The sequence below is a fragment of the Ailuropoda melanoleuca genome, chromosome 19 (genome assembly GCF_002007445.2).
Source record: "Ailuropoda melanoleuca isolate Jingjing chromosome 19, ASM200744v2, whole genome shotgun sequence".
In the NCBI taxonomy this organism is placed as follows: Eukaryota; Metazoa; Chordata; class Mammalia; order Carnivora; family Ursidae; genus Ailuropoda; species Ailuropoda melanoleuca.
Window position 1 is genome coordinate 22690466 of NC_048236.1, and position 16679 is coordinate 22707144.

The 16679-nt window shown below is 39.8% G+C and overlaps 1 protein-coding gene across 1 annotated transcript in view; it reads left to right on the forward strand.

The window, feature by feature from the left end:
• Positions 1–16679, forward strand: part of COL19A1 (collagen type XIX alpha 1 chain) — a 312582-nt gene that overhangs the window by 293179 nt on the left and 2724 nt on the right. Inside the window, exons 48-49 of the mRNA XM_034648272.1 lie at positions 1190–1256; positions 13051–13179. Coding sequence (XP_034504163.1) covers positions 1190–1256; positions 13051–13179 — 196 coding nt within the window. The remainder of the gene's footprint in view (positions 1–1189; positions 1257–13050; positions 13180–16679) is intronic.

The following is a 16679-nucleotide window of genomic DNA, read 5'->3' on the forward strand; positions in this document are numbered from 1 at the left end:
ATATCCTTGTCATGGAGAAAGGAGGGTCCTGGAGTGGGGAGGGTGGGGCAGGGAGTTAAGGACAGACTGTCCTCAGATAATCAGCCAATACCAGACGAAGGGCCAAATTGGGCATTCCCACACTATTGAGATTCTTTATTTTTACCCACTCTCCCTAAGCTCTATTTGAATAAAGCCTGTATAATGATCTCTCAGTGCTGTGTCAGTAATTGGTATTAGATTCATTAACTCAAGTTCATATGTCCCATATACCATGAAAATAAAATATTGAAAGAGAGCATTTTTGGAACTATTTTGTCCTACAGAAATCATCATTTTATGAGCCCATCACATTGTCTTTAATGTCACACATATACCCCTGGATAATAACCACTAAAAAAAAAAAAGAGAGAGAGAGAGAGAGTAATAAAATACTTCGAAATTCTAACGGTCATGAAAAATAATAGCTCTCTTTAAAAAATACCAAGGTGCCACAGTAAAACATTACTATTATAAATGTTAGATTGTTAGATTCTTTGCCAAATTCATGTAGCTTCATTTGTCAAGGGGTTAAAAATTCAACTGACATCATTTACCTACTTTCCTTTCTCATGGCCCATAGCATTTTCTATTTAAAAAAATTGCTTAATACAAATATGCTTACAAAGTGTAAATTACAGAATAAACTATACTGTAAAAATGACTCAAACTTGGCAAGTTTGATCCCATGAATAAAATATTTTAAAGAATAATCCAGCAAACTTGGAGTTCTCTTCCTTTGAAGATGCACAGTATCATTTAGATGTTGACTTTACCAGTGCCCAGGGATTGGTTAGAAGTTAAATTGTGCCTGGGATATTAATGTCATGATAACACTCTTCAAGTTCTGTAACTTCAGAAAATGAAGTAATAGGAAACATCTTTCCTAATCATATGAAGCCATGTCTCTCCATTTAATAAGAAATATGTTCGAATCACTGGTTATGATTCCAGCCCACAGCTTTTAAAGCAATTATGCACTTCAAGTTCTTCCCAGCATTTGATCAAAGCAAAGATATTTATTTCCTAATGTAGTCAATTGCCAAAAGCATTTTTCTTGATAAATGTATCTCCACAAAAGTTTTGAGTATGCACACCAACCCAGGATTTCTCTTCTTTCTTCATTTGTGCTATGCTCTACGTTAACAGACCTTTTTCTCCCCTTCTTTAGGCTGATGCAGTTTCATTTGAAGAGATAAAGAAGTATATTAATCAAGAGGTTCTAAGGATTTTTGAAGGTTAGATTTACTTGATAAACATTTCTGAAAATTTCACCAATTACTACCTCCCATCCGCTGTGGAGGACCCCTTCAGCACTCTCTCAAAAGATGGTCATGCAACAACAATGTGAAGAGGCAACCTACTTTATGAAGGGGTTGGGGCATCTCTGTTTGGTAGAAAATTCTTCCTTACGCTGAGTTAAATTTGCCTCTTTCTAACTTCCTCTCATCATTCCTGGTCTGTTAAATAGCACAGGTTAAGTATCTTCCTCTATTCCCATGACAGCCCTTACAACATTTTTCCATATCCGTGGTGCTCCTCCTTGCTTTTCTCTTTTATGGTGCAAGTAAATCCGGCCCCTCCACTGTCACCACCCTGGAGAAACACTTCATTTTTAAATGGCCCTCATTCACCCAGGAGTATTTTGACCAACAGAGTATAGGGTGTTTTGATCTAGACCCAGGTTGGCAAACTGTGGCCCACCAGTCAAGTTCACCTGCCCCGTTTTTGTGCGACCCACAAGCTGACTTGGTTTTTACTTTGTGGGGGGGGGGAATAGTGAAGGGGAGCACGTAGGGAGTACATTTTTTAATGTTTTTTTAAAATCAAAAGACTATTTCATGACGTGATAATGATCTGAAATGCAAATTTATTTCCATAAATAAATTTTATTTATTTATGTCAGATTCATTCTTTTATGAATTTTCTCTCTCTGTTTTCATGCTAGGGCAGCAGAATTGACTAGTTGTCAGACTTAGCTGTTTATTATCTGCCCCTTTGCAGAGAAAGTTTTCTAACCCTTGATATACGCACTTCAATATTGCTGCCTAAAATAGCATCCCTTAAAAAAAAAAAAAAAGCCTTCATTGATTTTGATTTTTCAATTACCTAACAACCCTGGATCTTGTTTACACAAACTTTTAAAAATCAGGTGTTTCTCATTGTACGCTGTGTCCATTTTTAAAATCTAAGTGTGTGATTTTATGTTTCTCCGTATTAAATTTCAAAAGGTTTGCGTTCACACATTGTCCCAAACTGAAGATATCCTGCGGAATGTTGTCTTACTGTAGGGCAGGTGGGCTGCCCCTCAACACTTTGTGCCGTCTCTGAATTTTATAACCATGTCATCATTCTAATTCTAGGTAGAAATGTTGAAGGAAAGAGTCAAGAGTCAAGGATTAGGCCTTTCTTAATGCCATTGCATTCCTGCTGTTCGCTTATAAATTCTATTAATCTATTGTTTCAGTGACCTCTGAATCCATATAGTTTTCTAAAATCCAGTCTACATTTTTTTAACCTGTACCTAAGATATCACATGATTTCGTCAAATGACTTGCTAAAATCAAGATTACTCCCCACTGTGAGCTTAATAAAGTGGGAAATTTTTGTCTTTTTTTTTTAAGATTTTATTTATTTGTTTGACAGAGAGAGAGAGACATCCAACAAGAGAGGGAACACAAGCAGGGGGAGTGGGAGAGGAAGAAGCAGGCTCCCAGCAGAGCAGGGAGCCCGATGAGGGGCTCGATTCAAGGACCCTGGGCCTGAGCCAAAGGCAGACACTTAATGACCGAGCCACCAGTGGCGCCCCCAAATTTTTGTCTTTAAAAAATGAATCCACATTGGCCCTCCTGGTTCCTGCTTCTTTTGCATAGCATCCTTTCTTTGCTAAGCTAAACATATATTATTGAATTTTGCAAGGAATAAGATTACAAAATGCCCCAAGTTCACCGGAAGTCTTCCTACTGCAAACATGGAATTAGCTACTTTAAGACGCTCTGATTATTTTAAGCAGTAATTAGTATTAGAGACCAAAATCTCCATGCTCGAGGGTATGTTANATCTCCATGCCCGAGGGTACGTTATCTTATTTCACACGAGCACTAGAGATGGAGCAGAGTTAACGCAGGAACTTTGTCTGCTTCCATGACAAAATTTAAAAAAAATTTTTTTTAAGATAATGAATTCATGCTGTTGATTTCAATTTACATTGATTTCTACTAAGTATCTTTACCATGCTCTGGCATGATAGGTCATTAATACAATTGTCTACTGTTTTTATTTCAAGCTACCAGTTTTCTCTTTATAATTCTAATGTTGCCCTTCAATCTAGAAATCCTTTTTTACTGTCTTTTTTTTTTTTGATCTTTGAATCAAGTGTCATGAAAGAGCCTCCAAACTTTGCAATCCGAACATTCCCTCTCAACAGCATTCCTCAAGCATCAACTGCCTGAAAAAGAAAAAGGCATCTCAAGTGTTTCAAGAGAAACACTGAAAAATATAGAGGCATAGACAGGTCCAGCTAATTTGCAGGACTCAATGCAGAATAAAAATGTAGGTGCCCTGATTCAAAAATGATTAAGACAGCCATAGTTAAACACTATACCAAGCATAGGACCCTTTTGAGCAAGGGACTCTGTGTGACTGCACAGGTGGCTTGTCCTTGAAGCCAGCCTTGGGCACAGGACCTCCAGGACCTCAGAAAGCATCCACACATTTACTAGACACAATCATGGAAGGGAAAATGCCAGCGAATATGTTTTTGAATTGTGATCTAAAATTCTCCTTTAACTCTTAACATCCATGGGCTCTAGTGTCAATCATCTTTTATCTCAGGCAGCTTTAATGTGGAACTTCAATGCCTTTAATGACTTTAGATTTAGTCTGAGATGTGGGAAGTGTTCGTTCTGCCCAGTGGACACTGGAGGAAGGCATGGCCCCTGGTGGCCTGCCCCCGCATTCAGCGGAGGAGACGTGCCACTTCCACCCACAGAAAGCTTCCTGCTGCCCACTCGCAGGCCACTGTGGGGTTGTTCCTGTGAAGGACTGTGCCTTCTGAGGAGAGAGATCAGGGGAAATGGACCATTCTCCATCTGTCTTGGGGCAGGCTCTTGCGGCTTGCACTTCCCCCTCAGACTGTGAGCTCCCCCTCTGCTGTCCTGCCCCAGCTTCCTCTCCCAGTCACTCCCTGCCTGCCAGGAAACAAAGGGTGGGTTCTCCCCCATTTCCCCTACCACCTTCCCCAATCTTTCCAGCCTGGCAAGGTCCCTCAGAAGCCTCATGTCTTGTCTCAAAACCGCATTTTAAGGTGGCCCACAAGGGAAATTTTTTGGGAGACTTGCAGACTCTGAGATTCTGAAATGATACCCCCTCTCCTTTCATCTCTGTTGGTACCAGTCCGGCAACACTTTCTCCCAAACAAAATTCTATCTCAAACCCAGGATTTGGTTATTTAGCACTTCAGTTAATTTATCCCAAGATTATTCGAATTCAGTCCATTTAACTTTCCACTTAGAAGTCACTTTTCCAATGCTTCTGAACATCGTTTACAGAAAGGAATAAAGAAAAACTCCATTTTCACAAATCCTAGAGCTCCCAGGCCACATTTCTCCCTTTCGGAAAGCTTTCTCTGTAAAAGCAAATACTAATTTTCACACATTACAGTTGTTACCTAACGTTAAGCAGTGTGCATCCGCCTCCCTCTTTGCTCTTTCACAGGACAGTGGTCTCGTGGCAGCTAATGGTTGTCTCTGCCCCATTCACCCCTGCACAGCTACAGCCTCAGGGGCAACTCTCTTTGCCCAGCAAGTCATGGACTGTCTATGGGGGCTCAAGGGAGTGCTTGAGGGATCCCACTCCCCCACTTTATCATCCTTTCACTGGAGGTCCACTCTGGAGCCTAGAGTGAAGCCCAGACCAAAACCCCAAACTTGGGCTCTCCAGCTCCTTTCAGGGATTCCCAGGTGGCTGCTTTCTACAGATCTCACACTTTGGGCTCTGCCCCAAGCCAGCAAGCCTCCTTCAGCATCCTGATGCCCCCATCTCAAACCTACCCATGGTGGAAGAAGGTGATTTCCTACCAACTCCAACTCTGGGCTTCTACTGGGTCACAATGGACAAATATGCGCCCAATCCAAAGTTAAATTAAATTCCCTATTTGATTAGCCAATGGGTCAAATCCTTTTGCAAATAAGGTGACCGTACCATACAGAGTGGGGCAAGATGCTACGTGTCTCGCCTTAGCCTCTTTTGGCTTTATGAGGGCTTTGCAGCTACCCACACAAATTAGGATCTTGCTAGATCTGAGAAGCTTAATTCTTGCTATGACACCACCCTATTATACTTGGAGGTTTTCATCAACATGCTGGAAGAATTTGCCAACCTGTGCAGGAATGTGGATACATATCCTGCTCTCTTGGTTCTTGAGACAAACTTGGAACCAACTGCAACTGTGGGAAGACAGGAAGATTAGAGCACTATGTCCCTGAGTATTTCTGCCTCCAGAGCCAATGTCCCAGAAAGCCCTTTTATCCATGTTTTCCATACGTATATTTCCATACGTATATTTCATATATATGTGAATATGTATGAATATGTATTATGCTGTTCTCTTGTTTCAAGTATAACACCTCTCTTGCATCTCGACAACTAAGACAGTAAATTACATATGTGTATGTATATGCATCATATATGCATATATACCTCATCTGATAGATACATATCTTGAAGATGTACGTATACCTTTTAAATACTTCCCACAGCATAGCCTCTATTTCTTTCAATTTGCCTCTTTCTATTTCTTTGTTTGGGTCTGTCGTTCAGCTTATAGGCTTTCCTTAGTGCCAGGAATCCTTGGATGTCTGTTCATACAAAATAGTAAGTTCTAAAAACCTAATCAAACATTACGAGGGAATGGTGGGACTCACCAACCATGAGCTTCACTGTAGGGTCGTCTAACTGGGCGTTTTAAATGAGACNTGTTGGTACCAGTCCGGCAACACTTTCTCCCAAACAAAATTCTATCTCAAACCCAGGATTTGGTTATTTAGCACTTCAGTTAATTTATCCCAAGATTATTCGAATTCAGTCCATTTAACTTTCCACTTAGAAGTCACTTTTCCAATGCTTCTGAACATCGTTTACAGAAAGGAATAAAGAAAAACTCCATTTTCACAAATCCTAGAGCTCCCAGGCCACATTTCTCCCTTTCGGAAAGCTTTCTCTGTAAAAGCAAATACTAATTTTCACACATTACAGTTGTTACCTAACGTTAAGCAGTGTGCATCCGCCTCCCTCTTTGCTCTTTCACAGGACAGTGGTCTCGTGGCAGCTAATGGTTGTCTCTGCCCCATTCACCCCTGCACAGCTACAGCCTCAGGGGCAACTCTCTTTGCCCAGCAAGTCATGGACTGTCTATGGGGGCTCAAGGGAGTGCTTGAGGGATCCCACTCCCCCACTTTATCATCCTTTCACTGGAGGTCCACTCTGGAGCCTAGAGTGAAGCCCAGACCAAAACCCCAAACTTGGGCTCTCCAGCTCCTTTCAGGGATTCCCAGGTGGCTGCTTTCTACAGATCTCACACTTTGGGCTCTGCCCCAAGCCAGCAAGCCTCCTTCAGCATCCTGATGCCCCCATCTCAAACCTACCCATGGTGGAAGAAGGTGATTTCCTACCAACTCCAACTCTGGGCTTCTACTGGGTCACAATGGACAAATATGCGCCCAATCCAAAGTTAAATTAAATTCCCTATTTGATTAGCCAATGGGTCAAATCCTTTTGCAAATAAGGTGACCGTACCATACAGAGTGGGGCAAGATGCTACGTGTCTCGCCTTAGCCTCTTTTGGCTTTATGAGGGCTTTGCAGCTACCCACACAAATTAGGATCTTGCTAGATCTGAGAAGCTTAATTCTTGCTATGACACCACCCTATTATACTTGGAGGTTTTCATCAACATGCTGGAAGAATTTGCCAACCTGTGCAGGAATGTGGATACATATCCTGCTCTCTTGGTTCTTGAGACAAACTTGGAACCAACTGCAACTGTGGGAAGACAGGAAGATTAGAGCACTATGTCCCTGAGTATTTCTGCCTCCAGAGCCAATGTCCCAGAAAGCCCTTTTATCCATGTTTTCCATACGTATATTTCCATACGTATATTTCATATATATGTGAATATGTATGAATATGTATTATGCTGTTCTCTTGTTTCAAGTATAACACCTCTCTTGCATCTCGACAACTAAGACAGTAAATTACATATGTGTATGTATATGCATCATATATGCATATATACCTCATCTGATAGATACATATCTTGAAGATGTACGTATACCTTTTAAATACTTCCCACAGCATAGCCTCTATTTCTTTCAATTTGCCTCTTTCTATTTCTTTGTTTGGGTCTGTCGTTCAGCTTATAGGCTTTCCTTAGTGCCAGGAATCCTTGGATGTCTGTTCATACAAAATAGTAAGTTCTAAAAACCTAATCAAACATTACGAGGGAATGGTGGGACTCACCAACCATGAGCTTCACTGTAGGGTCGTCTAACTGGGCGTTTTAAATGAGACGACTTCAATTTCAGTGCCTTTAAGTCTTTCCTCCTATTCTGGCTGGATTTCCCAGAGGAAGTGCTTCCATTTACTGCCTGGCTGCCAGCATTTGGAGAGCAAAGTAGGAGAATAAATGAGCGCTCATTTATTCTTCTTGTTTTCATATAGGGAAGCCCAAGACTCAGTGAGATCTTGAGCCCCCCCCCCAGGGCACACATGATCTATTTACCTTTTTCAGATAATAAGCCTTCAGTTTTTTTGCTAGGTTTGGGGAGAAAAAACTACCTACCTGTATAGAGAAAGAAATTGCTAAGACTACTTCTTAAAAAGACGTTCAACTAATTCTTTTGGTCTTAGTTCCCCTCCTTTACCATGCTTCCAGAAGTAATGTGCATTGCCAATCCCTGAGCCTTTTAAGGATTTCGTGGTTTAGAATAGGTTGTTTGTCAGTTTCTAGTATGAAGATTTGGTTTTCTTGAGTCTGCTAAGTCATCTGTCACTCAGCCATCTGGGTCTCAGCTTCCAAAATTTTATCGTGTTATCTTCTTTCATATTCTACCCATTCTTATGCTTTTATACCTTTTTAAAAAACGTTACTATCGCTTTACAGGGATTCTGGTGCATGTGTTTAATCCCCATCTTTACTGCAGTAACATTTCAAAGTAGCTTGTTTACAGAGGTGGCAAAGGATTAGGTCAGAAATAAAATGTAGCCATTACAACCACAAAATGCATATGAATCCACCAAATGATACTGTGGAACTCACAGTTAAAATGAAACTAGAGAGTAACTACTTAAATATATGAAAGGAAATTACTCTCCTGGTATTTTCTGCCCCTTAGGAGAGAACCATATCTAATTTTGGTTTCCACATTTAAGAGATGTTATGGAAAAGCCCTGGAATAGTGAAGCCAAAAAGTGATTTACAAAACAGATTACCAAATCTATAGTTAAAGTTATTTAACCTGAAGGCTAAGAGGTAACAATAGTATCAAACAGCTGACTGATTTCCCAAGGGAAATACACATTAACTTACTTTCTGTTTCCATCATAGAGTAACAAAAGAAAGTAAGTTGAAGCTGTACCAAGAAAATGGGCAATTAAACATTGGAATGGGGGGCACCTGGGTGGCTCAGTCATTAAGCGTCTGCCTTCGGCTCAGGGAATGGTCCTGGGGTTCTGGGATCGAGCCCCACATTGGGCTTTTCCGCTGGGAGCCTGCTTCTTCCTCTCCCACTCCCCCTGCTTGTGTTCCCTCTCTCTCTGGCTGTCTCTCTGTCAAATGAATATATAAAATCTTTAAACAAATAAAATAAAATAAAACAAATAAACACTGGAATGGGCGTTGGGAGAAAACGATGAATTTCTTTGTTTGAAAATATTTACAAATTCTGTCTGTGAAATAGAAGGTAGACATGAGCCGAATGATGTTTAATTGCCCCTTCATTCTCCATGTAACATAGTTTATCAACACATTAATATTAATGTCTGCATTATGTTGATGAGCCCATTCTCTAAGGAAGGCAAGCCATGGTCTTATTTCTGCATTGGCAGATGGCATATGTGTGTTTGGTTTACATAAGCTCCTGTCTGAACTCTTCAATTTCCTGCCTCATTAGCAAGCATAGCCAAAAATGGCTTAATTGACCAAAGATCCCTGAAAACAGAGGAAAGGCAATTAAGAATACAGGTCTTTACAATTTATTTAGAGGCTCAAAAATGTATTATTTTAAATTATAGAGCATTAGAATAAGGTTCCGAAGAAGTAATTATCCTTTTGCTAAATGACTATTTCTGAGTGTATCTTAAAGCTAGATAATTTATAGCTAGAAGTAATTATCTAAAAGAATTCTGTTTTACTAAAAATATTTAAAAACACCTAAAGCAAATTGCTTATAAATTCAATTCATGCATTAAACAGGAAAAACTTAGTACTGTGAGTATTTGTGTTGAGGCACTGAAGGTATTCAGAGAGATATATCTCAAATTAATAAAAATTATACTGGGGCCCCTGCATGGCTCAGTCAGTTGAGCATCCAACTCTTGATTTTAGCTCAGGCCATGATCTCATGTGTCGTGAGATCGAGCTCTGCCTCAGGCTCTGCGCTCAGTGGGGAGTCTGCTTGGAGAGTCTCTCTCTCTCCCTCTGCCCCTACCCCACTTGCACAGGTGCGTTCATATGTGCTCTCTCTCTCTCTCTCAAATAAATAAATAAATTTAAAGAAAAAGAAAAATTGTACTGAAATATATATCTCTTTTTACTGCAAAACAGCAAATAATATGCAGAGTTTTAAACTGAATTTCATATTTGTTTGTAAAACACCCAGTTTACAATTTCATATAATAAAGAGATATCTACATTCAATATAATGATTTGCAAAACTATAACTATATACTAATTACAAGCTTGTTTTATCCATTTAGTTATTGGGAACAAATGTATGAACACCAACCAAACATATCCCAGGTGGATAGTCAGGTAATAAGAAGTTTTGCGCAAAGGACTGTATTTGAATACCACTCAGGGATGATTCGTCAGATCCTCACTGGTCCTCCACCATCCCTGTCAATCAGTCTGTATCCAGAGATTCTCATCCGTGGGTGTTGCGATGCTTCCATTCTGCTTGCTTTATAATGTGAGAAAAGCAGTGCCGAGTGATTGCTCCTTTGATAATTATACCTAATAGTCCATGTTTTTTAGGGCTTTTCCCTTAATAATTTTATTTGAAAATAAGTTTGTTTTACTTTTTCAAGCAGCATAAGGGCCTACATTTTTTAAGCAAATTTTTTATTGAAAGCCTATTGAAAAATAGGTTTTACTAGGGAATAATTTGCTCTTTATCAGAAGTTTGTAAAACACACATATGTGCCTTTAGAGTGAAATGTGCCTTTAGAGCTCAGCTGAGTGAACTAAACTGAGTGAAGAGGCTAGAGAAAATTGAAGTAACNCTGCTTAAGTGAAATGTGCCTTTAGAGCTCAGCTGAGTGAACTAAACTGAGTGAAGAGGCTAGAGAAAATTGAAGTAACTCTTTACAAGGTCTTTATGATTTGGCCTTTGTTTTTCTAATTGGCAGCTATAGTTTCCAGAATGTTGCTGTCATTTGGTCTTATCTACAAAATAAATACTAATTTAATCAGGAAGAAAATTTTCTGGAAGGTTATCTATACCAAATTTTCTGGAAGGTTTGTCTACACCATGCTGAATTCTTTACATTAAAGATTCATTTTTTTCTTGCACACTAGATGTATCCTTGAAAAATTGGGTGTAAATTAGTTTTACAAATGAAATCATTTGAATTTGCTTTTTGAAGAAAATATATGAAAAGAAAAAAAAAAGAAATAGTGCAGTGAATATCTTTGTCATGCTAAGGACATACCCTGCTCCAGTTCCTGTTTTAAATCTAGTTATGCATGTATTCTTTTTTTTTTAAAGATTTTATTTATTTATTTGACAGAGAGAGAGATAGCCAGCGAGAGAGAGAACACAAGCAGAGGGAGTGGGAGAGGAAGAAGCAGACTCCCGGCCAAGGAGCCCAATGTGGGGCTCGATCCCAGAATGCTGGGATCACGCCCTGAGCCGAAGGCAGATGCTCAATGACTGTGCCACCCAGGCGACCCCCTAGTTATGCATGTATTCTATTTGTTAAATGTGAGGTATATAAAATATAAACAAACCAAGCAAGTTTAAATAAAGAATCCAGTGATAGATTGTATTTATAATGAGCCCTGGATTAATTTGCATTAATGATTTCACTAAAATTAATTCCTATGGTAGTAAAGTATTGAAGATGGTTTTGAGGAAAAATTGAACTGGATAATGGCCTATTTAGAATTTTATAACAGAGAAGTCAATAGTAATAAGCACAATCTTAGAATGATTATTCAAAAAAGCAATTCCAAGAAGGAATGTCTTATATAATGGGACAAGATTTTAGTCATAAATAAAGTTTATCAGCAGATAATCTTACAGCATATGGGGCTTATAAAACGTGTATAATAGCATAGGATGATAATCTCTTTCAGGCTTTCTCTGGGATTCCTGAACAAGAGCACTTAATGCAGAAAGTATAAAATGCCCAATACAGAGCCCTGCTTACAGAGACTGTTTAATGTAATTAATGATATGTCTTATTTAGGAATTTATTTTAGAGTGAAAATTCTCATTTATATTTTCATATTTCATATTTCCATTTTCTTTGAACTTCCTAAGTTTCCAGGTCCTTTCAATTTCATGAGTTACTAATGCACTGATGTTCTGTAATGTACTCACTTTTATCCAAAGGCATTATTGATCTATTAATAAATCTCTAAATAAAGTACTAATAGTTGCATGACACTAATGCCGCCTATAACGATACGTTCATGGTCTGATGACTGAGCTCACCTCATAGAAACCCTTTTAATCCATCCTCACTTCCCTCCCTGGAGTCTTTCTTTAGGACCCAGATAAACAGTGTTAGGCTTCAGGCAGTTTGGTGAATGAACAAAAGGGCAAATGGCAATGATGTGTTCCTTGGGAAGGCAGCATTACTTCCGGGGGAAGTATTCAATTCATAAAGGTCACATCACTCAACACCTGCAAAAGATTTTGCTATTTTTATTGACATTTCTAAATGTTCTTGGTAATTTGTCAACTTCTCATAACTTCTGTGTTCTTCATTTCAATGTTTTCTTCAGGTTCACAGGAAAGCATAGAAGCTTTTTATTGTTTTAATCTGTCTACGATTGGAATTCAGTGGGAGCGTGTTCATAGGGACCAATGCTGAATTTTTTTTCTTTGGCCAAATTAGATGTAGTCCCTACTAAAACCATGCCTGAATAATGAGACTAACTGGAAATCAAACCAGAAAAAGCAAATAACATTGAGGGTGTATAATAAGACATTTTTTTTAAAAAAACAGAATTTGGTACACCTGGGTGGCTCAGTCGGTTAAGCGTCTGCCTTCGGCTCAGGTCATGATCCCGGGGTCCTGGGATCGAGCCCCACATTGGGCTCCCTGCTCCACGGACAGCCTGCTTCTCCCTCTCCTCCCTGATTGTGCTCTCTCTCATTATCTCTGTCCCTTTCTCTCTCTCTCTCAAATAAATAAATAAAATCTTTAGGGGAAAAAAACCCATCTTTTAATAGAAACCTAAAATTCTCTCCGTAACTCATTACCAGGGGTTAATTAGATTCCAGGCTGGTATTCTGTCCAGTAGACTTGCTGCATCTCTGAAACACGGAAAATTCTCAGACCCTCTGATCAGCACAGGTGGTCTGCATTTATATTCAGACAACTTTATACAATCCATTATGTTTGACCAATCAATAAAACAACTCTCTCAGCAGTCAGGCCAGTTAGTAAATTAGATGTGCTTAAATTGAAAACCGAGTAGGGTTTTTTTTGTTGTTGTTGAATTTCATGTAAAAAAATTGGAAAAATGTTGATGTAAAAAATATTTCTATTACATGATATACTATTTTTTCTTTCATAAATGAAGAAAGGATGGCCGTGTTCCTATCGCAGCTCAAGCTGCCAGCTGCAATGTTGGCTGCTCAAGCTCACGGGAGGCCTGGTCCACCAGGAAAGGATGGATTACCTGGGCCACCAGGAGACCCTGGACCCCAAGGTAAGTCTTCAAGTATAGTATTTGTCTAGAACATGCTAATCACAGTGAAAGCAAATATCTATGCATATACATATGTATGTGTATATATGTACAGACACATACATAGTGATTTATTATAGTGACATTCTAGCAGTTGATATTTAACTATTACGACGTCAAGCTTAAAACTGACTAATAATTACATGCTACTCTAAGTGTATCTTAATAATATTTTTATAAGAATAGCTGCAACAATGATTGCTTATATGCCATTATTTGGTGGGAATCAGAGTTGTTTATGCCTCCCTATTGATGTAATTCGACAACAACAAGAATCATCTTAGTATTCTGAAGAAACTGAGGAAAGAGTCATAAGAGATGCCACTGCAATTGTGATTTAGGTCCAAGTAAAATTTTAAGAAATTTTAGAATCCTTCCCCATATGGTTTCTAAAATTTTTAAAACAAAACTTTACTTAAATTGGCAAAAAATTATGGTTCCACTGGTAACAAATTGACAGAAGACATGATTTTGAGCACAGCTTGAGCAAGACCATTTTCTGGAAATCTGGTTAGCAATCAGCAGAGAAACCAAATAGACCCTGATTTAGAAGATTCACAACTCTGACAAGGAAATATTAAATCTAGTAAGTGCATAGCATGAAAGAGAAAAAAAGGGAAACTCCTTTTCACGTGTTACCACTGAAGAGCTCAAGGGTCCTCCTTGAAATAATCAAAAGTTTGTATAAAGGAGAAAACAGAGAGTGAATATCAAAAGTGCAAGAGAATACAGTCCAGAATACTATCTATGCAGAGAATTATTTTTCTTTCACTAGTTCATGGTCCTCCCTACTGCTTCTCTGTAGCATGAGCCTGGTTTTCCATAGGAAGTGCCCAAGTGACTGACAGGCCCTTCCTCATCTGAAAAAACAACTATCTCCAATCACAGGGTCTGTTGGAGTCTTACCTTCCGTCACAGCTGACAAGGCTTTCAATTTAGTTAGCACGATGTGAAGCAACTCTAGTTCACCACTCTAGTTCACCTAAACTAAACAGTATCTTCTACCTGTCCCTGAGATCATAGAGAAGTTTGGCTGATGGTTGGAAGAAAACGTATGGAGACAGGTATAGCCTTCTGTGTGTAGACTGTTGCGTAGAAGGTAGTTAATTATTATCTTTTGCTAGTTGGGTCTGTTCTGAAGTCAGAGTCTATGAATCTAGAACCAAGAGCTTGAAGGCTCACCTAAAGACGGATGATGACTCAAAGTACCTGAAGGATAAGATCTGTTAACACCAATAGCAGAAAAAATACGGACTGATGCTTCAAATAGCTGTGGTCAAAGAGGACAAGAACAGTAGGAAAATCAGGATTATCAAGGGAAATAGTTGTGGAACTGGAGTCACCTGTCCGCACAAACTCCTCTCTCCAGGCTCCCTCCCCATGTAGGGAAGGCCCATCTGGAAGGCCTTGGTCAGAGGCAATGCCAAGACAGCCATGTCAGTGAAGCTTTTGGAAAAAGACTGTTCACCACTCAAATTATCTTCCATTTTGTGCAAGATTTCAGTGGAATTTATCTATTTACTTAAGAAACCTTCTAGACTACTTCTACTCCTGACAAGACTTTTTGGCTCAATTCTTGATTTGGAAAGACTTCCCTATATGATTTCCAACTTTTTAAAAACCAACGTTTAGCGAAATTGACAAAGCTTGTGCTCGCTCCAGCAGCACATATGCTAAAATTGACAAAACTTTTGTCCTGCCATGGAGTTTCTAACAGACATACTTGACTCCAACTCAGTTAGCTGTCTCTTCAACTTTCATATGATAGCTCCTTTCCAGTATTTGTTAAATTTGCCAGAAAAGCAGAGGAAAAATTAAAACCTACATGAAATGGGGTCCATTTTTAAGGAGTATTTGCCTGTAGTCACCCTACTGATAAAGCCACCAAGAAATCTTGCTGTAAAAAAGAAAACGAGAGGCTGCTGTTTGATTTTTGGTGCCTCTCCAAGAGTTCACAAGTAATTGAAGGGTTTGTCTGTGGTAGAGAAATAGGAAGTGTTCAGAGGATAAAGTTATGCATATAGGCTCCAAGTTTTGCTCTGCCTGACTTAAAAGTTTTCTCCAAAAGGAAGGAAACAAAATGCATATAAAACTGTTACCCTAGTGTCCATTGCAGACGTCAGACGCTGTTGGCTGAATTAGTCCTCTTCGTGACACAGCATGATCGAGTTTGAGAAAAGATTGAAGTGAGAAAAGCAGCACAGAAAGGGAAAGAAAATGTGGGCACCGAGCCTGGCACAGCACGTCCTGCCCACTCACGAATTCTGTTTGATGGTGGCTCTTCTGAAATTTTTAAGAGACTTTTTTTCCCAGTATTTTTTAGGAAAGAAATCCACTTTCATTTAAAAGGTGGTTTGTATTGAAATGTGTCCTATAGAAGGAGTCCTTTATTATCTGATTATCTTAAGAGCAGGACAGAAATTTTAGGGGTCTCATAAGTTTCCTGTGCAATCCTGAGAAGCAGGCGACGTGCAGAAAGCAATGAGGACATTGACGGGAGCCTAGGACCGACACTCAATCCTGGTTGAGAAAGGGAGGTACTGCTCCTACCCAGATTCTGACAATGGAAACTCAGATCCTCTTTCAGTGCCCTGTCTTCTTGCGTGCGGTGAAAATAGGAACCACTGTGATTCTGGGTTGACACGCTTCATTTGCATTTTCCCTGAAGTTCCAAAGGGGGTGATCGTTGACGTCTTTTTTAAATTCAAAAGCACTTCTAGACAACTTTATATTTTAACCATGCCGTGGGATTCTGATTATTGCCTTCCCTCTGTGCAGTGGGAGAACTTTCCTTAGTGTTTGTTCCCACCTCAGATCTGCAGCGTAGGTTCCAATGGCTTGTGCAGTGGGGGTGAGCAGGAAGGTGCCACCCTAGGATCAAAGAACCCCAGCGGCAGGAGGCAGCTGGGTTTCCATATACACTCGAGCGAGGCGGGTCCTCCCAAAAGTCCTGAACCTCTTGGAGTTTTATGAGAAAGAACTTTATTTAAACTTTTTCCAAACACAACTGATTCTCCACCTCTGAAAATTCTGAAGAGCAGATGCTACCCTTGAAAGTCCTGTTTCAGAGGGAGCCCCACCCGCAGAGTAGATGTGGAATCAGCAGTGTCCTCCATCCATTTTGAAAGGACATTATTGGGAATGATTGTTCTTACTTTGGAATTTTTAAAGTCTTGCTGTTTTGGGTTTATAATAAAGAAAGCCTTCTGTTCTTTGTCAGCCACTGCCCCATAGAGGAGTTCACGTGACTGATATAGATCAGACCTGTGGCGTTTGTTAGCGGTAAGGGCCTCAGGAAACGGGAGACGGGTGTGTCACAAGGCCTGAGGCACTGGGCAGCCCGGTCGTGGGCTGGGACACAGGAGGCTGAGTGACTACTCAGGGGTGCCCCAGGCCCCCACAGAAGAACTGTCCCTCCCCAAATGCTGGAGACACTCCTTTCATGGCCATTTTGTCCAGTA